The sequence below is a fragment of the Berghia stephanieae genome, chromosome 14 (assembly GCF_034508935.2).
Source record: "Berghia stephanieae isolate SIO BIC M18660-M18661 chromosome 14, UCSD_Bste_1.3, whole genome shotgun sequence".
NCBI classification, from domain to species: Eukaryota; Metazoa; Mollusca; class Gastropoda; order Nudibranchia; family Aeolidiidae; genus Berghia; species Berghia stephanieae.
This window is the reverse complement of record NC_088373.1, coordinates 25238388-25260887: the sequence shown is the minus strand read 5'-3', so window position 1 is coordinate 25260887 and position 22500 is coordinate 25238388. Positions and strand designations below refer to the sequence as shown.

At 34.9% G+C, this 22500-nt stretch overlaps 1 protein-coding gene across 1 annotated transcript in view; it reads left to right on the top strand.

Annotated features, from left to right (window-relative positions):
* The window catches only part of LOC144959454 (uncharacterized), a 93554-nt gene that overhangs the window by 14354 nt on the left and 56700 nt on the right, over nucleotides 1–22500 (top strand). The window contains exons 4-6 of the mRNA XM_078892048.1: nucleotides 2690–2782; nucleotides 3188–3529; nucleotides 4292–4468. Of these exons, the coding sequence (XP_078748174.1) occupies nucleotides 2690–2782; nucleotides 3188–3529; nucleotides 4292–4468 (612 nt within the window). The remainder of the gene's footprint in view (nucleotides 1–2689; nucleotides 2783–3187; nucleotides 3530–4291; nucleotides 4469–22500) is intronic.

The window sequence follows — 22500 nt, the reverse complement described above, 5'->3', positions numbered from 1 at the left end:
CTTCTATTTCTTCGTTTGTGCGATGCTCCGTATATGACATGCGTAGCAATCTACTATAGCGTTTGCTTTCAAACGCCCTTATGCGCCGTTGTGTAAAACAAACAACATAATTCTGACACTCAGTCTACCTAGCACTGAATGGGTAGTTGTCTCTATTTGATCTGACGGAAAGTACTTTGCGATAGATTGAGTGACCTATCTAAAGGAAAACAAGCAATTGCTATTGTACGTTTCACGCTATAGAAACTGAGATAACTTCGGCTCCATGGACAAAGTCCCATTGGAACCCGATTCCCCCGAAAGGACTTCCGTAGTTTCAAAGTACGCGCCTAAAGACGGGATTTTAAAAAAAAATTATCCGGGTACGGAAGGGGGGGGGGGGGGGGTGAAGAGACCCCAAAACTATGGTCCGGGGTGCGTCCTCGAATTCCCTCCCCCCCCCCCCCCACACACACACACTCCAGCCCTAAAAGAAGATACTATAGCTGACGGAACACAATATTTGCCATCACTTGCAATGTCGAAACCGTTGGGAAACAGTCAGTAACCATGTGGTCGGTAGGAGTCGTAAAAGACAACCGACTAAGAAAATTGTTTTTTTTAAATTTTTATTAGATTAGGAAAAATCACACGACTTATAATAATGAAACTTATCATAAATAGTAATATTTATTGGACATTATGACTAATTGAGCGTCCATAATGGCTGAAAATAAGTAATAATACAATAAAAGTGCCGAGAAACGGCTGAAGTACTCCCGTTTCATATATTTAATGTTAATCCTTCCAGGCCAGCTTATTTTAAATGAGTTTCACTGCAGGTTAGCAAATGAGTAGATTTTCCAAAAGTCATTGAAGTGACGTTTGTAAATTGAATTTCTAGTTCTTTATGCGGTATTTTTTATTTGAACGGGGGGGGGGGGGGGGGGGGGGGGGTACCGATAGCTCAATTGGTAGATCACTCGCATCATTATCAAAGGGACAGAGATCGATCCACGGTGCAGTTGAGCTTTTTGTCTGTCCCCTCTGTCCACCCAGCAATGATTGAGCAGCCGAGTCTGTTACATCATGCGGAAAGTACTTTGGGATAGACTAGCGTCCTATCAAAATGCTAGTAAGCAATTGCTATTTTCCGTTTCACGTTATAGAAACCGGGGTAAACTCCGGCTTCATGGGCCTAATGGCTCCTAAGGACTCCTGTATGTATTTTGCTCTTGATTAAAGATCTTGTATTCATTAGCGGCCATGTCGTCTTGTGCTATGACACTCGCTTTCGAATCGGAAGGTCACATGAGTTCAAGTCTTGCTCGGCGCATAATTGAGTCCTTGGAAAAGGCTCTTTACTCACATTATATCACCGTACTTATATGTAAAATGAGTACTGGCCGTTAACAGAGTTATCTATTTCCGAACAAAACAATGTAATATCGCCTTACAGGCGTCATGTCACGTCCTTCTGTTAAGTGGCTGTTGACTAGGGACCCCGTGTAAAGCGCTTTGAGCACTTTTAGTGGATATTGCGCTAGATAAAAGATCAGTTTATTCCATTAACATAAAGACATCACTGTTTACAATCAACAGCTTCTTGCAACTCGTATCATTTGGATTATGAGTTCCCTATCTGTTCCCTCTCTGTTGCCTATTTAAACAATTAAATGGATATTGCACTATAAAAGCTCAATTTTTTAATTACAGAATTTTTACTATTCTTCTCCCAATTCTTTTTACTGGCACTGAAATGAACTATATGGGTCGCAAGCGCCGTGCCCCTAAAAGCTGACGAAACAACATTAAATAAACTGACCAGAATGCAATCCGCTTCAACAGTCGTAGCGTCACTTCCCTCGTAATGGCGCATAGTAACTTAGCAACTGTCTCTAAGCTATCGGAACAATGGCGGACGCCCTTATAAAATACTTCGACGAGCATAAAAGTGTGTATCCAGAGGAGAAAAACATTTTAAATCTGATCATGTTTTGAATTCTATACAATCTAATCACATGACATGTAAAAAAGTTCTAGTCAACATAAAGAATAAAAAGTACCGATTTTCTTTGTTTAGAACCAAGTTGCCCGTTGCTGGCGACGTGATATCAGACTATTGAATCCTATTGTTTATTTGTAATTTCCTACTATATAAACCTAATATTTCCTAACCTAGCGCGAGCTTTCAGATCTAATGACTCTTTATTGCTTAACATAAGAACATTTTCAAATAAATTTAACAGTAAAGCTCTCTGTATCAATACTCTCGGTTATGGAATAACATAAGTTTCAAAACTAGGCCCAACCCTTCATTTGATTTTTTTTTTTTAAATCTGAAAACATAACTTTTTTCCCCGTGTCTTTTAGTCCGTTGTATATTTTAATTTGCGCATTGATTAACTATTGATTGTCACTTAACTGTTGTTTTTAAAAAGATTATTTGTCATAGAGCTCCAAGCACCTTTAAGTGGAAGTGTGCACTTTATAAATGCTTCATTATAATAATAAATAATAATAATAATAATAATAATAATAATAATAATAATAATAATAATAATTATTATTATTATTATTATTATTATCATCATCATCATCATCATCATCATTATTATTATTATTATTATTATTATTATTATTATTATTATTATTATTATTATTATTATTATTATTATTATTATTATTATTATTATTAATATTATTTCAGATTCAGCTCCGGGTGGTAACAATACTTTCATATGTATAATGATATCCTCATTTGAAAATAGTGCAACCATTTCCTACACTGCAAATTTTCCATGTAAGTATGGATTTTAATCCGGCCGGCCATCCATATTAATCAAATATATAAATATGATCATTTATATAACGAATTTCCAAGGAGTTACCATGCTTGATGCGTTTTGCAATGGTTTTTTTCTACCCCCCCCCCCCCCCCCCCAGCTAGCCATATAGAACCTTTGAGTATGTGTGCATGTTTCAGTAATCGCCTTCAAATAGTTCATGCAATGCCTTCAAATGTTAATGAGTACATGTGTGCGTGTGTGTTTGTGTTCCTCTTTGTATTTTGTACGTCATGTTTATTTGTTTGTTTTTGTTTGATTTAATTATCTGCGCACGCGCGTGCGTATGTATGGGTGTGTGTATTTTACAAATTTGTGTGCATATACTACGAAATAAATATTTCATTTCTATACCTTTTCAGATGGGCCAAAGTCAATATCCGTACGGCTTCAAGAATGGGTAACTTTAGATAGAACTAAAGGTCCTTTCAATTTCTACTGCGATCTTCCTGAGGACGACGACAATCCAAAAGACAAAACGAACGTTACACTGGAAATACGCAAGGATGATAATCTCCTTCACAAAATCGAATGTACACCCATCGGACGAAGACGAAGAAGCACGAACGGCACTCGTCCATTTATCTGCAAAGGATGGGACGCAGAATATGCAGGGTTTTACTCGGTCACCTGCAATGGGTACAATGGAATTATTCCCTCTATACTAAACGCCACTGATACCAAAGATAATATTGGAGTTGCAGGTAGCCGTGGCCGTATTTTGTTTTAGTTTTTATCAATTATTTTAATCATCATCACCAACATCACTGATATCTTCATCATCATCAATTCATCATCATCATCATTATCATCATCATCATCATCATCATCATCATCATCATCATCATCATCATCATTATTATTATTATTATTATTATTATTATTATTATTATTATTATTATTATTATTATTATTATTATTATTATTATCATTATTATTATTATTATTATTATTATTATTATTTATTATTATTATTATTATTATTATCATTATTATTATTATTATTATTATTATTATTATTATTATTATTATTATTATTATCATTATCATTATCATTATTATTATTATTATTATTATTATTATTATTATTATTATTATTATTATTATCATTATTAATATTATTATTATTATTACTATTTTAGTCCTTATTGTTAATATCACCATCATCATCATCATCATCATCATCATCATCATCATCATCATCATTATCATCATCATCATCATCAACATCAACATCATTCTCATCATCGTCATGATTATTATCATCATCATCACCAACCGCAGAATTAGCAGCGTCGTCATTGTCATAAACATAAAACCTCACCATCACCGTCATCATCATCACGGTCAGCATCAGTACAATAATCACGACTACCATTTTCCTTTTCAATTCCATCTATTGTTTCTTTATCAATCCAACATTTATTTATTGTTACCACCCCCCCCCCCTCTTTCCCTCTCCCAAGACCCACCTCAAATATCGCTGGGTGTTGACTGTCCTGCAAATCTCAGTCGGGAAGCTGCATCGATTAGCTGTAGTTGTAATTATATCGATCAGCCAAGCTTCCAATTGCAGGTTGTGTGGTTCAACCAAACTGGACATGAAATCACCAGGGATCATATTTTAACTGTAAAAAGAAATGGTAAGTTACTACTTATCAATACTATCCTTATTATCATTATTATTATTATCATTATTATTATTATTATTATTATTATTATTATTATTATTATTATTATTATTATTATTATTATTATTATTATTACTGTTATCATCATCATATTATTATCATTATTAGCATTACTACAACTACAACAACAACAACTTCTACTACTAGTATTACTACTACTACTACTACTCCTCCTACTACTACTACTACTACTACTACTACTACTACTACTACTACTACTACTACTACTACTACTACTACTACCACTACTACTACTACTACTACTACTACTACTACTACTACTACTACTACTACTACTACTTTTACTACTACTTCTACTACTACTTCTACTACAACTACTACTACTACTACTACTACTACTACTACTACTACTACTACTACTACTACTACTACTACTACAACTACTACTACTTCTACTACTACTACTACTACTACTACTACTACTACTACTACTACTACTACTACTTCTACTACGACTACTACTTCTACTACTACTTCAACATTAGTTCGTTCTTGGCGTCTCTCTCTCTCTCTCTCTATCTATCACTCTCTCTCTCTCCCCCTCTCTCTCTCTCTCTCTCTTTCTCTCTCCTCTCTCTCTCTCTCTATCTATCTATCTATCTATCTATCTATCTTTTAAAGCTAAAAAAAAAGTGATTCGTTTCCGAAATTGGTCAAATCGACAGAAGTACATGTCCTAGTTATGTCGACATTCAGATGAAAAACCATTGAACGAATTAAGCAAAGGTTAATGTGGATTTTAGATAGTTGTCTTGTAGTATAACACGCTTTCGGATAGGAATATCCTAGGTTCGAGGCTTGCTCAGCGCATGGTTGAGTCCTTGAAAAAGACTCTTGACTCAATTCTCTCATAATACTCATGTGTAAAATGAGTACCTGGTCGTTAACAGCGTTTTCTCTGTCGAAAAAAATAGTATGGCCCAACATCTGTTGTTTTGTTCTACATGTTATATGTTGCTGTTTGTCATGAACCCTTTGTCCAACGCTTTGGGCACATTTAGTGGATAGTACTTACTTATTGATTTAACTTCTTAGTGCTTGATCAGTACATAAGACTGACACGGTGGAACGTCATCTTTCTCGGTTGGAGGCCATTATTGTCATCTGTCCCTAAGATCAAGCACTAGCTTTCATTTCTCTTTTGATGCTTCTCCTCCAGGTCTCCAGCGGGGGCCCCCTCTTCTCGTTCTCTGAGGGTTCCACCTGAGGGCTATCCAGGAAATGGCACTCAGATCCACTCTGAGGACATGGCCAGTCCATTTCCACCTTCTCCTATTTACATCTTCTGATACCGGTTCAATTTGTTTCCGTTTAGCCAGCTTTTTCTTTGATATTTCTTTTGGCCAAAATATCCCCAGGATCTTTCTTAGGCTTTTATTTTGGAATGCATTTAATTTGTTGGAGTTAGTTGTCAGTTTCCATGATCCAGACCGATAAAGGAGAACAGAGAGAACATTTGTTTTGAAGCGATGTAGCTTTGTTTTGCTGGTAATTTTTCTTAATTTCCAAATATTTCTGATCATTCCAAAGGCTCTTTTTGTTTTCGTTAATCCATCTTTTATTTCGTCTTCGGAATTTCCATTTTGACTAAGCCTGCAGCCTCGATCGGTCAAAAGCTCCATACCCTCAATTACCTGGTTGTTTATGGTCAGAATTCTGTTTGAATTAGAATTCGTCCTCATTTTTTGGTCTTTTCAACATTAATTTTATAGGCCTAACTTAAGAACATTAGTGGCAACCAGTTGTATCTTTGACTGTACAACTGTGAAATTGTGAGTGAGATGTACAATGTCGTCTGCAAAGTCAAGATCTTCTAACATGTCCAACTGAGTCCGGTTTTCTTGTTGTTTACTGATTCCTTCATGACCCATTCGATTGCAAGGCAGAAAAGAAAAGGAGATATAATGCAGCCTTGCTTCACTCCTGTGTTAATATCAAAACATTCAGTCACTGTCGAAGTCTATAAAGTTTGCAAATAAGGGTGAATTCCATTCCTGCGACTGTTAGAATATTTTTCTTAGCGTCAAGATATGGTCGGAGCATGAGAGGTCCTTTCGAAATCCTGCTTGCTGTGTTCTGAGCTTCGGTTCTATTGCTAGGTTTATGCGGTTCAAAACTATTCTGCTAAATATTTTCCTTGTGAATGAGAGCAACATGATGCCTCGCCAACTTTTACAATCAGATCGCTTTCCCTTTTTGCGCAGTTTGACATTAAGCCAAAACTCCATTTTGTTGTGATTTCCAGATATCTGAGAATATATTTTGCAAGATTTGGGGAGTGATTTCCTTTTCTATTTGCAACATTTCAGCTGTCACTTGGTCTTCACCTGCTGCTTTGGCTGTGTTGAGACTTTTAATTGCCTTTTTATTTTCGGTGGTTGGGGGTTCTGTATTGATTTGCAGGTTAGATGTTTGTACGTAGTCTTGGTGATGCTCTGTTCAATACAGTTTCGAAATTTTCTTTCCACCGTTCCATTTGCTTTAATTCTCATGGTAGTAAATTTCCTTCTGAATCTTTTACATGTAGTTCAGAATTCTGGCAGTCTTTCGACAGCATTTTGGATGTCTGTTACAACGTTCTCATATCTTTTCTTTGATTTGCTTTCTCAACCCTACCAGAATCCTTATCATAATAGTGTTTACTTGTCTTGTCGTAATAATTTTTTATGCTTTTGTCTAGTTTTGAATACTTTTCTTTTAAGTGACCTTGAATTCTTTGAGACTTCGTTTTCAATAGTTCTTTTTTCATCTGCTTCCTTTCTCCAAATCAGTTTCCAAGATTCTTCTGATATGATACCATTGTTCCTTTTTCTTTTTGGCGGATCCTAGTACTTTCAGGCTTACCCCACCGAATTCTTGAGTGAATTGTGTGATATTCACTTCATCAGCTTGTAACCCTTGATATATATTTGATAGCTCTAGTTTGAATTGTTGTGCAATATGAGGATCTTGCTGTTTTCCAAAATCGAATTTTCCTTTTCTTTCAGAGACTATACTCTTTGTATATTTCAATTTCAGTCTGATTTTGCAACAAGTAACTCATGATAACTTGCAATATTAGCACCTCTTTTAGTTTTCATGTCTAGCAATGATGTTCTCCATTTCTTGTTGATCATGATATGGTCGATTTGCTTTTTTGTATTACGATCAGGGAAAGTCGAAGTGAATTTGTGTATTTCTTTATGCTTGATAAGGATGCCTTCAATGATTAGATTGTTGTTTTTACTGAAGTATGTCAATCGTTCACCATTGTCATTTGTCTCTTATAGAAAACTTTCTTTCCCATCCGTTTGTTCTCTTATTTCATTATCTTGTCCAATCGTTGCATTTAGGTCACCAAGCACTATAAGTATATCATGTTTTGGAGCCTCTTGCACTGTTTGGTTTAGGTTATCATAAAATATTTCTTTCTCGTCCTCACTCTTGTCCTCCTGTGGGACATAACAGACAATTACTGTCAATTTAAAATATTTTGCGTTGAGTCTTGCCTTGCGATATTGTTCTCCCATTGGCTTCTATTCTATGAGTCTTTCTTGCTTTTTTGATAATAGAAGAGCAATAGCGTTAAAATGCGGTTCATCTTCTCTTCCTGAATAACTCATTGTATGCCCTATTGCAAGATTTCTATGGCCATTGCCAACCCACCGTGACTCGCATATTGCCATCATGTCCAGATTATATCTGTTCATTTCATATGTTGCCTGTTTTAGCTTTCTCGTTTGGAAGAGTCCTCTAACATTCCACAGTAGAATGCGTTGTTTTGGTTCAAGAAGAGACAACAATGGTGTCTGGTTGCTAGCTTCCTCTCGGATTTGACCATCAACGGTCTTATATACAGTGCTCTGCGCCACCCGTTCCGTCGATTTGTGAACTGCCGATCCAGACTACTGTGCTCCTCTTCGTTCTTTGTTCCTGTGTTAGTGTCTGTAACAATAGTTTTTTCTGAGATCGGGGTCATTAGCCCTATGATCAATCTTAGACTTAGAGGGCCAGGCCTCTTGAGTCCGTTCTACCACATTTTGGTTTGTTAAGAGTAGCCTTCTCCTTGACGTCTCTATAGTTTGTGCTGATTTGGTCCGGCTGTTGCACAGCTACCCCCTATCTGCCACCTGGGGACCCGCCGGGTTGGAGTGTTCCTTCTCCTGGTGCTTGGTAATCCCTCCTGGGATTGACAAGGCTCCCCGCTTTAATGGACATTGCGATACATTAAAATAGTTCAAAGGTCAAGTTTGTTCCTACAAAAAAAAGGGAAATCAACGACTCAACATGCGATGGCGATATATAATATATGTGTTGACGATTCCAGGATTTGTGCTGAATTACGTTTTGCAATTTTTATTGAGTATAGCTAAAGCAAATCTCTTTCACCTCGACAATTGCATTCTAATTTCTTGAAATCATTTTGGAAATAAAAAACCGTATTTGTAAAAAAAAAATAATTATTGTTATGGAGATTTTAAGATAATAATCCATCTTTAAAAACTTTTGAAAATAAAGCATTGATAAGACGATGGTTGTAAGTGTTTGTGTGTGTATATGCGTTTGTGTGTGCGTGTGTATGTTTATATGTCGGGCTTGATGCGATGATTCTGTGAGATTCTAGAGCCTGTCAACTTTGAAATGTTAAAATTCGTTGTTGTTAGGACATAAAGTAGTAGTCGCTAAAGTTTACTTTATAGATCAATGTTTGACCATCACAAGGATTAAATAACACTTTAAAATCCTTTAAATAATGTAGCCTGGCATCATCGTTCATTTTCAATAAATTTTAATGACTTACAGATGCTCATGAAATTCTGAAATTGAAGGCAAAAATTCGTATTTCTACGGATTTTTCGTAGTATTGGCAGTTCTCTTCATTCTCCATCTAGTAAATTCGAAGTTACTAATATATGATTCTTACACTTTTGCATTTCTAGAATTCCGGACGTGTTCCCAATTGCTATGCAAGCCTGCGAGTGCGCGTTGAGAACAAAGTTCAAATTCCAAAACGCAACGGTGGAAGAAATAATTTATACTAGCCCACAATCTATTCTCATTTCCTGATATCTCAATAAAAGACATTCTCAAAAAATCATAAAAATGTCTAATAATTATTTCAAAATCTAATTTTAGTAGAATTTAACGCTTGATAATCTGACGTACAAATTATTATTGTAAACTTTATATCATTACGCATTTTACTATTTATGGGGAAGAGTACAATAATCAGTCATTTGTCAACTTTGTTTCCGACCGACGTGCAATTTATGTGCAGGTCTGATAACCAAAATTATGTGTCAATTTTGTATTGGAATTCTTCAAAGAAATATGCAAAACAGTGTCAATTACAACAATGGATATGTATACGTTGTATCCAACCTTTGAAACAATCGATGGCAATAACCATTGCCTTCGGACACTCTTTAAAAGAATTTTTAATCTCCTTAGAAATTACATAATGTAGTATTTAGACCTAATCTTTGACACCTCCAAAACTCGCTATGTGTTCACGTGGCATGACATTCGCTTTATGATCGGAAGGTCCAAGGTCCGAGTTATTGGAAAAGACTCATTACTCACATTCTCTAACATTACTCAGGTGTAGAATGAATACCTGACCGTTAACAGCGTTGTCTTCTGTCGGAAACAAATGTAAAATCTCATATCAAGCGTCAAGTCTCGATCTACATGTTACGCGTTAGTCAATGCCCCTTTGTAAAGCAATTTGAGCAAGTTTATGTGGATATTGCGCTATGTGAAAGTTCACGATTTTTTTTATTGAGGCCGGAAATTTCCAAATTCAAAATGTCAAAACGAAAAAAAAGTAATAGGAAGTCTAAACAAACTAAAAGTCTGTTGAAGTCATTTTGAAATTCAGTCAGGAGATCAAGAAGACTGAAAGAGGAGCAGATTACAGAAATGTCTTTAAAAATATTATAGAATTAAAAGTGAAAGCCACTACGCGCCAACAGACAAAAAATTACAAACATGAAAATATGCGATGCGTTTATCAAATCAATCATAGAGTTAAGATTTTTCAACAATTTATTTTTTAAAAATCCTGTAGCCTACATTAATTCCAATAATTGTGTGTAATTTAAATACAATTTAGACTTGCATCATTTATAGTATGGTTTCAGAAAATTTCCATTATTTTTCTCGCACCCGAAATAGGCATTGTTTTAAATAGTGCATACGATACTCGTATGTTAAAAACACCCACATTTCAACCGATATGGCCGTTTTAACGCTCATGCATTTTATCAGTTAGCACAGCATCATGTGAATGATCGGGATCAATAGATTGTTTTTGTTTCTGGTTAACTTGATGTTCCTGTCACAGTAAAGGTTGTTCACAATTATCTTATTAAATTTTATTTTATTAAGAACTGAATTCTTCTCACTCCAGTTATATTTCGGTAGGCTTAGATAAACTTTACCTTCTAATATTAGATCGTCTTTCCTTTCATAGCCTTCCCTCGAATTAATTTCTAATTAGTGAATACTTTTCGTTCTACATTCTGTCACGTAGCCACTTATTATAAAAGCTGATAGGTCTAACATTTGACACTCACTTCTCTTCACAATCTATGCCGGACGGCCAGTCGCTCTATTCCTTCTATATACTGTAAGATTTTTATCTTTTGGGACTTTGTAGATATTATATCTACACCATTAAGACGCCGGAGCTTTTAACTTTGATTGTATAATCTTCAAGGATCAAACCCGAGCCCGCTGTCAAAGGATTACATATTAACCCATTACCAATTGCCTGGAAGTGGAATTTTACGAGTCCGATCCTGTTATCAGAGGAATAGATCATCCAAGCCCATCAACTGCCTGGAAACGTAAACTTACGAACCTGACATATTATCATAAGTTACGTAAAATATTCATATCTCTATTTGTAACTGCCACGATCACTGTTTATCTATTTTAATTAAATTTCATCATTATTTTTATTTCATTGTAAACAAATCGTTAATTGTTTTTCATTTATAGTAACTAGTAAATTCTGGGGCCTCATTCTACATATATCTTTATGCATAGTCGAGTAGCTCTTTACTCACTTGAGACCATGACATTTTGGAGGGGACACTTATAAAGAATTGAATTTATTTAGTTACTTATATCTATTTCATCTAACTTTAAAGTTTAAATTGTAAAACTCTTAATTGCCCCACTTGATCATATTTTAATTGAACTCCCTATTTACAGGATTAATTTTTTTTTCTCTTTTTCATTTCTTCATTTAAATGGAATAGCAATTTATCCATTCATTCTTTCATTCAAATTGAATAGCATTTTATTGATTCATTCCTTCATTCATTTATTCATTTATAAATTATTCATTCATTCATTGTTCATTCATTTATTTATTCATCCATTCATTCGTTTATTCACTCATTTATCCAATCATTCATACATTAATTCCTCCCTTCATTCTTTCATTCATATATTATCCATTCATTCATTCATCTATTCACTCAGTTTTTCATTCATTCATTCATTCCTTGTCCACATCACTCATGTCATTTTGTTGTTTGCCTCATTCATGAATTGTTTTCAATATGTTTACATTCCATAACGATTCATTCACCTGTCATCCAATCACTCAGTGTTGTGAACACATTTTGTAACTATTGTAAATCTTACGATATTTTATTGTTTTGTATTTCAGACATCACTGTTAAACACTCTTCAATGCCTAATTACAATTGTAGAACAACCATTGAACAAGAGAGAGGTCCCAGCCACGAACTGAGTTGGTAAATATATCCTTCATTATTCTCTTTTACATGAGTTGGGCATCACATAGTAACTATAGACATCGTGATTTGTTTTGCATAGTGATTTGTTTTAAATGCATTTTTTGCATATAACTGTTACCGAAAACCACTTATATATTATGTTCTGAAAAGTGAGTCTTTAAAAACTAAATAATAATAAAAGGAGTCTACTTGCCGTCGTGTTATATTTAGTGATAGATAACTTGGGATTATTTTGGCATCCAATTATTGTTATCACACTCTAGTATATTAGCGTCATTGTGAATAATTGTACACAAACTAACGACGAGTCACACACATTGGTGATACATTTTTCGTAGTAACATAGTTTAGAGTACACGCGATTGACACATTGTTATTGACTCAAGTCATAATAACTCCGCATTGTATTGACACATTGCTTTATAAGATATAACGATAAAAGGCATCAAATTCAACATACATAATAAGTTGAAATAAGAGAGAGAGATTTCTAAAAATAGAACAGTTCATTCCAGTAAGTGTAAATAAATAAAACAGTCAGTAACAGTATCCTGTCAATATAATATATATAAAATATCGTAACTAATTTATTGGAACATGGAAGCATATAAAAGATACTTAAGTCTCGCAAAGGACGTAGAAATACCCAGGAAAGAATATTTTCATGGTCGAAGAAGTAAAAGAAGAAAGACAGAAGAGATTCGTAGGAAGAAAATAGAAGAATCGTAGAGAAGAAATGAAGAAAGAATTCGTAGAGAGAAAATGAAGAAAGAATTCGTAGAGAAGAAAATGAAGAAAGAATTCGTAGAGAAGAAAAGAACATGAAGAAAGAATTCGTAGAGAAGAAATGAAAAGAATTGAAGAAGAAAGAGAGAAGAACGAGAAGAAAGAGCCAAGAAAGGAACTAAAAGAAAATAGCTTAGCAGAAGAAGAAACAAAAGGACCAAAGAGCGGAAAATGAAAAAAAACAAAAACAAAACGGATGAAAGAAAAACATAATAATAGTGATGAATTTTTCGTGAAACTTCCACGCATGCCAACATACGATGAACGCTCAGACTGCCTAGAATCCTTCTTACACCGATTCGAAGTTCAGGCTAAAGGTTATCGTTGGCCAGAAAGCAAATGGGCCACAGCCTTGATTAACTGCTTATCTGGAGAACCGCTAAAAGTTTTCTATACCTTAACAACTGAAGATGCAGATGACTATGGAAAAATTAAAGACGCTCTACTAAAAAGATTTAGATTAACGGAAGATGGTTACCAGGAAAGGTTTCACACTGCAAAACCGGAAAGTGGAGAAGACTTTAATACATTCGTGAACCGAATTACTCAATTTCTAAATCGGTGGCTTGAGTTGGCAAACGTAAAACAAGACGACTTTGCAGGCCTTTACTATCTCACGCTGAAGAATCGAATCTATCAAGCTTGCAACCCAGATTTAGTCGCATTCTTTAAAGAGAGAAAGCCAGAAAACTTGGACAAATTAAAAATCTAAGCAGAAAACTTTAACAGCGCACATCCATTGACACCCCTTAGCAGAACATTGAAGGAACCATACTACGCTGCCGCTGCTCAGAGTCCAGGTACACCTAAAGTTCAGTACTCAAATAGAACGAGCCGATCAATCACTCGGAACACGCAAGTGAAACAAGATGATCATAGTAACAAACCATGGAACAAACAGTTCAATAGAGACCATAGCCGACCCTATCAAAACAAAACAAGAAATAGCACTGACAATAATACTGAGTATAAGAAAACCAACAAACCTATAATTAAATGTCAATATTGTGGAATGAAAGGCCACACAGCAGACAAATGTTACAAAATCGTGGGATATCCAAAAGAAACTGCAAATGCATCACTCCAAACAAGTGTAAACAATCAGACACGAGTAATGTCAGGAGAAAATATAAATGTGTATTGCGTGAAAGGTATGTCACTTTTAACACAAACTCACAAATCAGGATCGCTATTTTTTTGTGAAGGCAAAGCTAATGGAACTGATTGCAAAATATTGAGAGACACAGGATGTAGTACAGTAGGAATAAAAGCATCTTTGATCAATGACGAAGACAAAACTGGAAAAACGGTACAATGCATCACATTCAGTGGCACAGTCGAAACCTTTGAAACAGCTAATGTGTACATAGAAACCCCATACTATACAGGAATAGTGGAATGCTGTATACTTCCCAACCCCGTCGCTGATGTTATTGTTGGCAATATAAAAGGTCTTAAAGACAACCCAACAGATGTAAAAGAATGGTCATTAACCCAAGAAACAGCTTGTCTAGCAGAAACAAGAAAGATGACTAAGACAACAGAGAAGCCAATGACTATTTCTCTAGAACCACAACAATTTGACAGGAACAGGTTCATTGAAGAACAGAAAAAGGACCCGACTTTAACTTCATATTTCAATATCGCAAACAAAGGGACGAAATCAAAAGTTGAATACATCATTGAAAAAGATATTCTGTTCAGGTTACATAGGAAAAGAAACAAAATAGCTAAATAACTGGTCACGCCGAGTATTTACAGAAACAAAATCCTTGGAATAGCGCACGATTCAATAACTTCTGGACATCTTGGGAGCTCTTCCACATTGAAGAGAATATCCGAGAATTTCACATGGCCTGGAATTACTAAAGACGTCCGAGAATATGTGAAATCGTGTGACACATGCCAAAGAAGAGTCGCAAAAGGCAGAATACCGAGATTGCCATTAGAGACACCCCAGTTATTGAAAAAGTTTTTCAAAAAGTTGCAATTGACATTATAGGCCCTTTAACAAAATCAGATAGAAACCATACACACATACTAACACTAGTCGATTACGCAACCAGGTGGCCAGAAGCGATAGCATTGAAATCAACTACATCGGATCACATAGCTGAAGCATTGATGACAATTTTTACTAGAATAGGCATACCAAATGAGATACTGTCGGACAATGGACCCCAATTTACATCACATATGATGCATGAAACCATGAAACTCATGGGAATCCAACACTCATTCACAACTCCCTACCACCCCCAAGCAAATGGTCTTTGTGAAAGATTTAATGGCACTCTAAAGAATATGTTAAGAAAAGTGTCAGCAGAAAAACCAGATGATTGGGACAGATACTTACCAGCAATCCTATTTGCATATAGAGAAATACCCCAATAATCTACAGGCTACTCCCCATTTGAGTTGATGTATGGACGATCACCTCGCGGCCCGATCAATATAGTAGCCGACATTTGTAAAGGGAATGAGGAGGACAATAACAAAATTATGTTTGCTTACGAATATGTAAGAAACCTGAAAGACAGAATAGAGGACACGTGTAAGCTAGCACAGGAATCCGTCACTAAAAAAGCAGAGAAATACAAGGAATACTCCGATCGAAAAAGCAAGTCAAGAAAATTTGAGATTGGTGACAAAGTACTAATACTCTTACCCGATGACTCGAGTAAACTTTTAGCTACATGGAAAGGACCATTCAAAATAACAGCAGTAAAATCTAATGTTAATTACGAGATTAAAATTAACAACACAACAAAGACATTCCATGCAAATATGCTAAAAAAGTATTTTGATAGAGACAGTGTCGCAACCTATGTTTACTAATATCGAAGCTTCAAATGCAGGATTAATCATACCGTTGGTCATGGGACACAGACACCCGAGACAGAAAAACAAACAAAAATCGCACAATTGCAACCACCTAAGACAAAAAAAGAAGTACGCAAAGTACTTGGGCTCCTAAATTTTTACAGGAAATACATTTACAACTTCGCGCACATCGCGACACCGCTAACAAATCTGACAAAGAATGGGTCACCGAACAAAATTGTTTGGACAGAAGCGTGTCAGAATAGCTTTAACCAATTAAAGGCATTACTCTGTTCAGAACCAATTCTTAAATTACCCGACATGTCAAAAGAATTTGTTGTAAGAACTGACGCGTCTGATAAGGGCATCGCAGGTGTACTATTACAGGAGCATGAGGGAACTCTAATGCCTTGCTTATATGCAAGCAGAAAATTATTGGACAGAGAATCACGATACTCTGTAATAGAGCGTGAAGGACTGGCCATCGTCTTTGCTTTAAAGACATTCAGCAGATATCTACTGCTAAAAGAGTTTGTGGTCGAAACGGACCATAAATCACTCACGTACATAAGAAATAACAAAATGAATAATAGTAGAGTACTAAGGTGGAGTCTATTTTTGCAAAATTACACTTTCAGTATCTCTCACATACCAGGCTGTGAAAATATTCACGCCGACCTACTTTCTCGATTAGTGTAATGACGTGAGAAGGGTATAACTTAACCTCTCATGCATACTGTTAGTTACCTCGAAAATTATGCCAAATCAGAACGCACAATTTCGATAATTTTATTTGTAAACATGATGACCCTACTTAATGTAACATTGAGTATTGTTTGGATATATATACCATACCCATTCATGATTTGGGAAATCTTCTCTTTACTATTATTGTTATGAATTTTCACTCATTTATGATTAATAATTGAAATGTCAATATTCCATTTACATTTTCATTCATTTCATTCAGTAAATTACCTTCATATCATCGACTTAAATCATGCTTCATTGCCATCACTATTGTTTATCACAATGATTTGTAATCACATTGCCATCATGTTGTTCATCACAATGATTTGTAATCACAATCTTTCATTGTTATTGTCACCCATTCATATACCTACGTTAATATAAACATTTCCATGTCTAGTTAATAAATAATTTAATTGTAGCACAAATCATAACAATGGATTAATGCTAGAGTATCATGATAGTAAATTTACTTCCGTTTGTAAAATCTATCTTTCCCATAATGGTTAAAGAGTATATTTTAAACGTGGGTGGGGGGTGTCACAGTAAAGGTTGTTCACAATTATCTTATTAAATTTTATTTTATTAAGAACTGAATTCTTCTCACTCCAGTTATATTTCGGTAGGCTTAGATAAACTTTACCTTCTAATATTAGATCGTCTTTCCTTTTATAGCCTTCCCTCGAATTAATTTCTAATTAGTGAATACTTTTCGTTCTACATTCTGTCACGTAGCCACTTATTATAAAAGCTGATAGGTCTAACATTTGACACTCACTTCTCTTCACAATCTATGCCTGACGGCCAGTCGCTCTATTCCTTCTATATACTGTAAGATTTTTATCTTTTGGGACTTTGTAGATATTATATCTACACCATTAAGACGCCGGAGCTTTTAACTTTGATTGTATAATCTTCAAGGATCAAACCCGAGCCCGCTGTCAAAGGATTACATATTAACCCATTACCAATTGCCTGGAAGTGGAATTTTACGAGTCCGATCCTGTTATCAGAGGAATAGATCATCCAAGCCCATCAACTGCCTGGAAACGTAAACTTACGAACCTGACATATTATCATAAGTTACGTAAAATATTCATATCTCTATTTGTAACTGCCACGATCACTGTTTATCTATTTTAATTAAATTTCATCATTATTTTTATTTCATTGTAAACAAATCGTTAATTGTTTTTCATTTATAGTAACTAGTAAATTCTGGGGCCTCATTCTACATATATCTTTATGCATAGTCGAGTAGCTCTTTACTCACTTGAGACCATGACAGTTCCTATGTCCAGATTACTAATTTGGGTAATGAATGAATGAATGAATATGTCTGCACTGTCTCTATGGACGCTTGCCGTGAACTATGTGTGTTACTTCTAATGTGCTGTCTGTTACGTGTATCCAGTTTGCAATTTGTGTCCATAAATATCTGCCAGCGCAAGTGTTCTTTGCTTTTAAAGGTCATCAGTTATGAGGCAACTGAATATTTCCTTGTGTTGTTGAAAGCATTTCTTCATTTTGTTATGATTATATTTGATATTATTTGAGATCTTGATTCAATGCTGTTGGAAGTGAAGTTGGAGTACGCCCTCTGTATTTGGCTCCTTGTTTGACGTATCATCCATCGATGTTTGCGCTGGAATGTTTTCATCTCATCGGAGCACGTAATAACGAAACAGTTTCCATCGTGGCTGTTATATTCACGTACTGACTGATTGTACCCTGCAGCTGTCATATACATCCTCATTACTCAATTTGTCGGGCCAATGTACACCTATAACTCGTCACAATTGTTTGCGATGAAGAGAGTCCCGGATGTCCAAATTCTTTTTTCTTGTAAGGCCCCACGTACCACACTTGTACAAAAGGATTGACAGCACTAGCATTTCATATAGGAGTAATATTTTATTTTCATTAATGATGTTCGTCCTGTTCCAAACGTTGTGTGTTCTCTGAATGCAGTTCGAATTTGCACTTTTTCTTGGTTTGATGTCTTCATTCTTAGTTATCAAGTTTTCGAGTTTTCTTACATTTTTCTTTTTTTTTTCACCACTGCGATATCTGTTTTTTACTTTGTTGAATTTAAGATTCCAATGTCGCAGAGTATTTGTTATTGTTGGTATGTACTCCTTCGAATGGTCTGTTGTATCAAATATGATATCAACATCGTCTTCGTAGTTCAGTTCGCAGGTAAGGACTTGAGGAATCGGCATTTGTGGTATTAACTCATTTAGTGCTGATTCCAATTATATGATTAAATAATTGGGCTCAGCTTGTCTCCTCGGGGAGTACCTAGCCATGTTAATAGTGAAACTGTTTCCGCGTCAGGTGTAAACGTAAGTGTTGTGTTTGCTAGTAGTCATCTTATTAGTGGGATATGATCTTTTTCGAGAAATGTGATTTGTACCTTCAAAAGCTTTCTTTTGCAGATTGAATCAAAGGCAGAGCTCATGTCAATGCTCGATATAGTGAACTCTTCTTTGAAATTTTCAGTTCTGGCTTTCAACCACCTGTGCGCCCATACAATGTCACTGGTACTCCTATCTTTTCTGAATCCAATCTGTGTCGGTAACAGATATTCTTCCATCTTTGATCTTACTCCGTTGATGTTATTACGCTGAGCAATATTCTAAGTGTTGGAAGAAGAACAATTGATCTTAAATTTCCTAATGGTCCTTTTTTTCATGTTTGGTTTATTCAACAGATTTAGTTTACCAAGATGTGTTTTATGTTCGAATATTCCATTAAACATATTGGCAATCGCGACTAGTTGTGGTTCAGTTAGACATTTTAGCTCCTCTGCTTTGATGGTGTCAATTCCCAGGGCCTTGTGATTGTAAAGTTGGTAATTAGCTGCACTAACCTCAAGAACGGTTATTGTTTCTTCTTGTCTTGATTCGGGGTATTCGAATGGTTCTATCTGTTGGTCACCTTAGTACTTATTGTCGAAATAGTTTTTAAACCATTCAACTATTTGTCATCATATATTACTTTACCAACAGCCTCTGATATTATAAAACGACTTTTTGGTTTTTGTTTAATGTTTTTAACAGCTTTGAATAGTTTCACGCTGTCCGGGAGCTGTTTCTAATTCCATTGGGGTGATGAGTAGTGTTATTTATACGGCGTTGCCTTTTTGTTGTAGTGTTGTAGTGTTGTAGTGTCTGCGACTGTGTGTGTGTGTGTGTGTGTGTGTGCGTGTACGTGTGTATGTGTGTGGGTGTTTGTGTATATTCAAATATTAATTCTAGGTGGGTTCTTTGGCCTCCCATTGCGTGCAGGAGGCCACCTGCTGTGTCTTATATCCCCAATATGCGTATTCATGTTCCATCTTTCTCTCTGTCTTTGTTCTGGATTGAGATTCCTCGGGGTTTTTTTTTAAACTGTTCCTGCCGGGGATCCTTATATGGAAGAGAGGCAGTCATATGTATTTTACAATTCTTTAGATATATATATTCCTTGTAAATCACCTCTCTGTTACTGTTGTGTTCTATTTCATAACCATCTATTTTTGAATATTGTATATTGTTAGTTTATCCTTCGGTGCTTTTAATTTAATATCTACAACTTCCCTCTATCAATTTCCTACTCACTGACATTGAAATTACATAATAGTGTTGCAAGTGTGGTAAATAAAACCTCAAAAAATTAAAAACAACCAAAAATAACCACATAGATGTGATTTTCTTCACCTGGCTGACTTGATGATAATAACAATGTTTGAAAAAAGTAATAATAATGACCATCACGTAAAAATAATAATAATAATAATAATAATAATAATAATAATAATAATAATAATAATAATAATAATAATAATAAAAATAATAATAATAATAATAATAATAATAATAATAATAATAATAATAATAATAATAATAATAATAATAATAATTATAATAATAAAGAAGAAGAAGAAGAAGAAGAAGAAGAAGAAGAAGAAGAAGAAGAAGAAGAAGAAGAAGAAGAAGAAGAAGAAGAGGAAGGAGATGATGATGATGATGATGATGATGATGATGATGATGATGATGATGATGATGATGATGATGATGATGATGATGATGATGATGATTATGATGATGATGATGAAGAAGATGAAATAGAAGAACAATCACAATAACAAGAACAAGTGTAATAACAATAACATAACATAACATACCATAACATATGGTATAGGGCGAAAAAGTATCATTCGTCTTATATAAATCTCCCACCATATAATTCTCTGTCTACTAACACCTTGAAATAATCCATAAATTTTCCATTCTTTCTTTCAAATATCAAAATTTTCAATTTCTCGACAATATGAATATCGAACAAATTTTGTCTTATGTTTGTTTTGCACTTAGTGAAAAATCCTAAACTTGTCCCCTCTAGTAAAAGTAATATTAGAATATGAAAAAAATCAGAAAAGTCTATCCTATCCAGACCATGTACCAATCTATGAACCTGGATTAAATTCCCACGAATATTTCTATATTTCAAACTTGGTAAGTCAAGAAATTCTAACCTTTCTTTATAAGATAAATGCTGTATGGCATAAATATTTTTGGTAGCTCTCCTCTGTACGCTTACAATACTAATAGATTGTCTTTTATATAATTGGCTCCATATGCAATTTCCGTATTCGAGAATTGGTTGAACGAGCAATTTATACAAATAGAAAAATGTGGTTTTATCAAGACTTATAAAGGTCCTATAAACATATTATTCTGTTTGCACGGCTTACACAATTATCAATATGTACATCAAAATTTAAAAACATCTTTTTCATAAGGCACAACGGAAAGTTATTTGACATAGAAGTATCGGTAAGATAGTTATGACATGGGTTGTTTTTTCCTACATGTAATACTTTACATTTGGAAACATTAAGATCCAAATGCCATGTTCCTTGGGGGTCACCGCCAATGACATTCTTACAATCAGACCCTACCTCATTGACAATGGCTCTTGTATTCGATTATTTAACCACGTTAAAAATGTTCCCTTTAAATCCATATGCTTTAAATTAAATAAATAAGGCTTGCAGAAATCAAGATCAACAACATCAATGCATTTCTCACGATTAATTTTGACTTGTTATAATCCGCCATCACCTGTAAAAGTTGAGTAATGCATGATCTCTTTGATCTAAAACCATGCTGGTTATCGTTTAGTATCGTATGACTTTCAAGACACTCCATTATTCCGTCTTTCAAAACAAACTCCATAACCTTACAGAGTATGCATGTTAAGCTGATGGGTCTATAGTTTGCAGCATCCAATTTGCTGACCGTTTTATGAATGGCAGTAACATTGGCTTGTTTCCATTCAATGGATAAGAGTAAGGTATCAGATTCAATGACTTATAATATATTGTTGAAAGCGGCTGTGATATTTCAAAGGCCATTTCCGTCAGTAAACGGGGATGAAGGGAATCGGGTCCCAAGCTTTTATCACGTCTAAATTCAACAATGTGTGTCGTATAGAAATCGGGAACGTTTAACTGATTTGTAACATTGAAAGTTGGTATATTTGTAGTATCTTCTTGAACAGACACAGATCAAATATAATCATTTAAAACATTAGCTTTTTCTAAATCCGAAGTAACATTTGCAGCAGTAAGACACTGACACCCGGCTTTCTTTTCAAAATGCTGTTGACGTATCTCCAAAAGCCTGTCGGCCACAATTATATTCGTATGTCAATGTACGCTCATACGTTTTCACAGCATTTTGAACCATGTATTTGGTTTTATTTCTAACCTTGACATAGTTATGAAAATTATTTGTTTGAGGATACTTTTTGAATATCTTGTAAAATTTATGTTTCTTATTGATTGTACGTTTAACGTTTTTT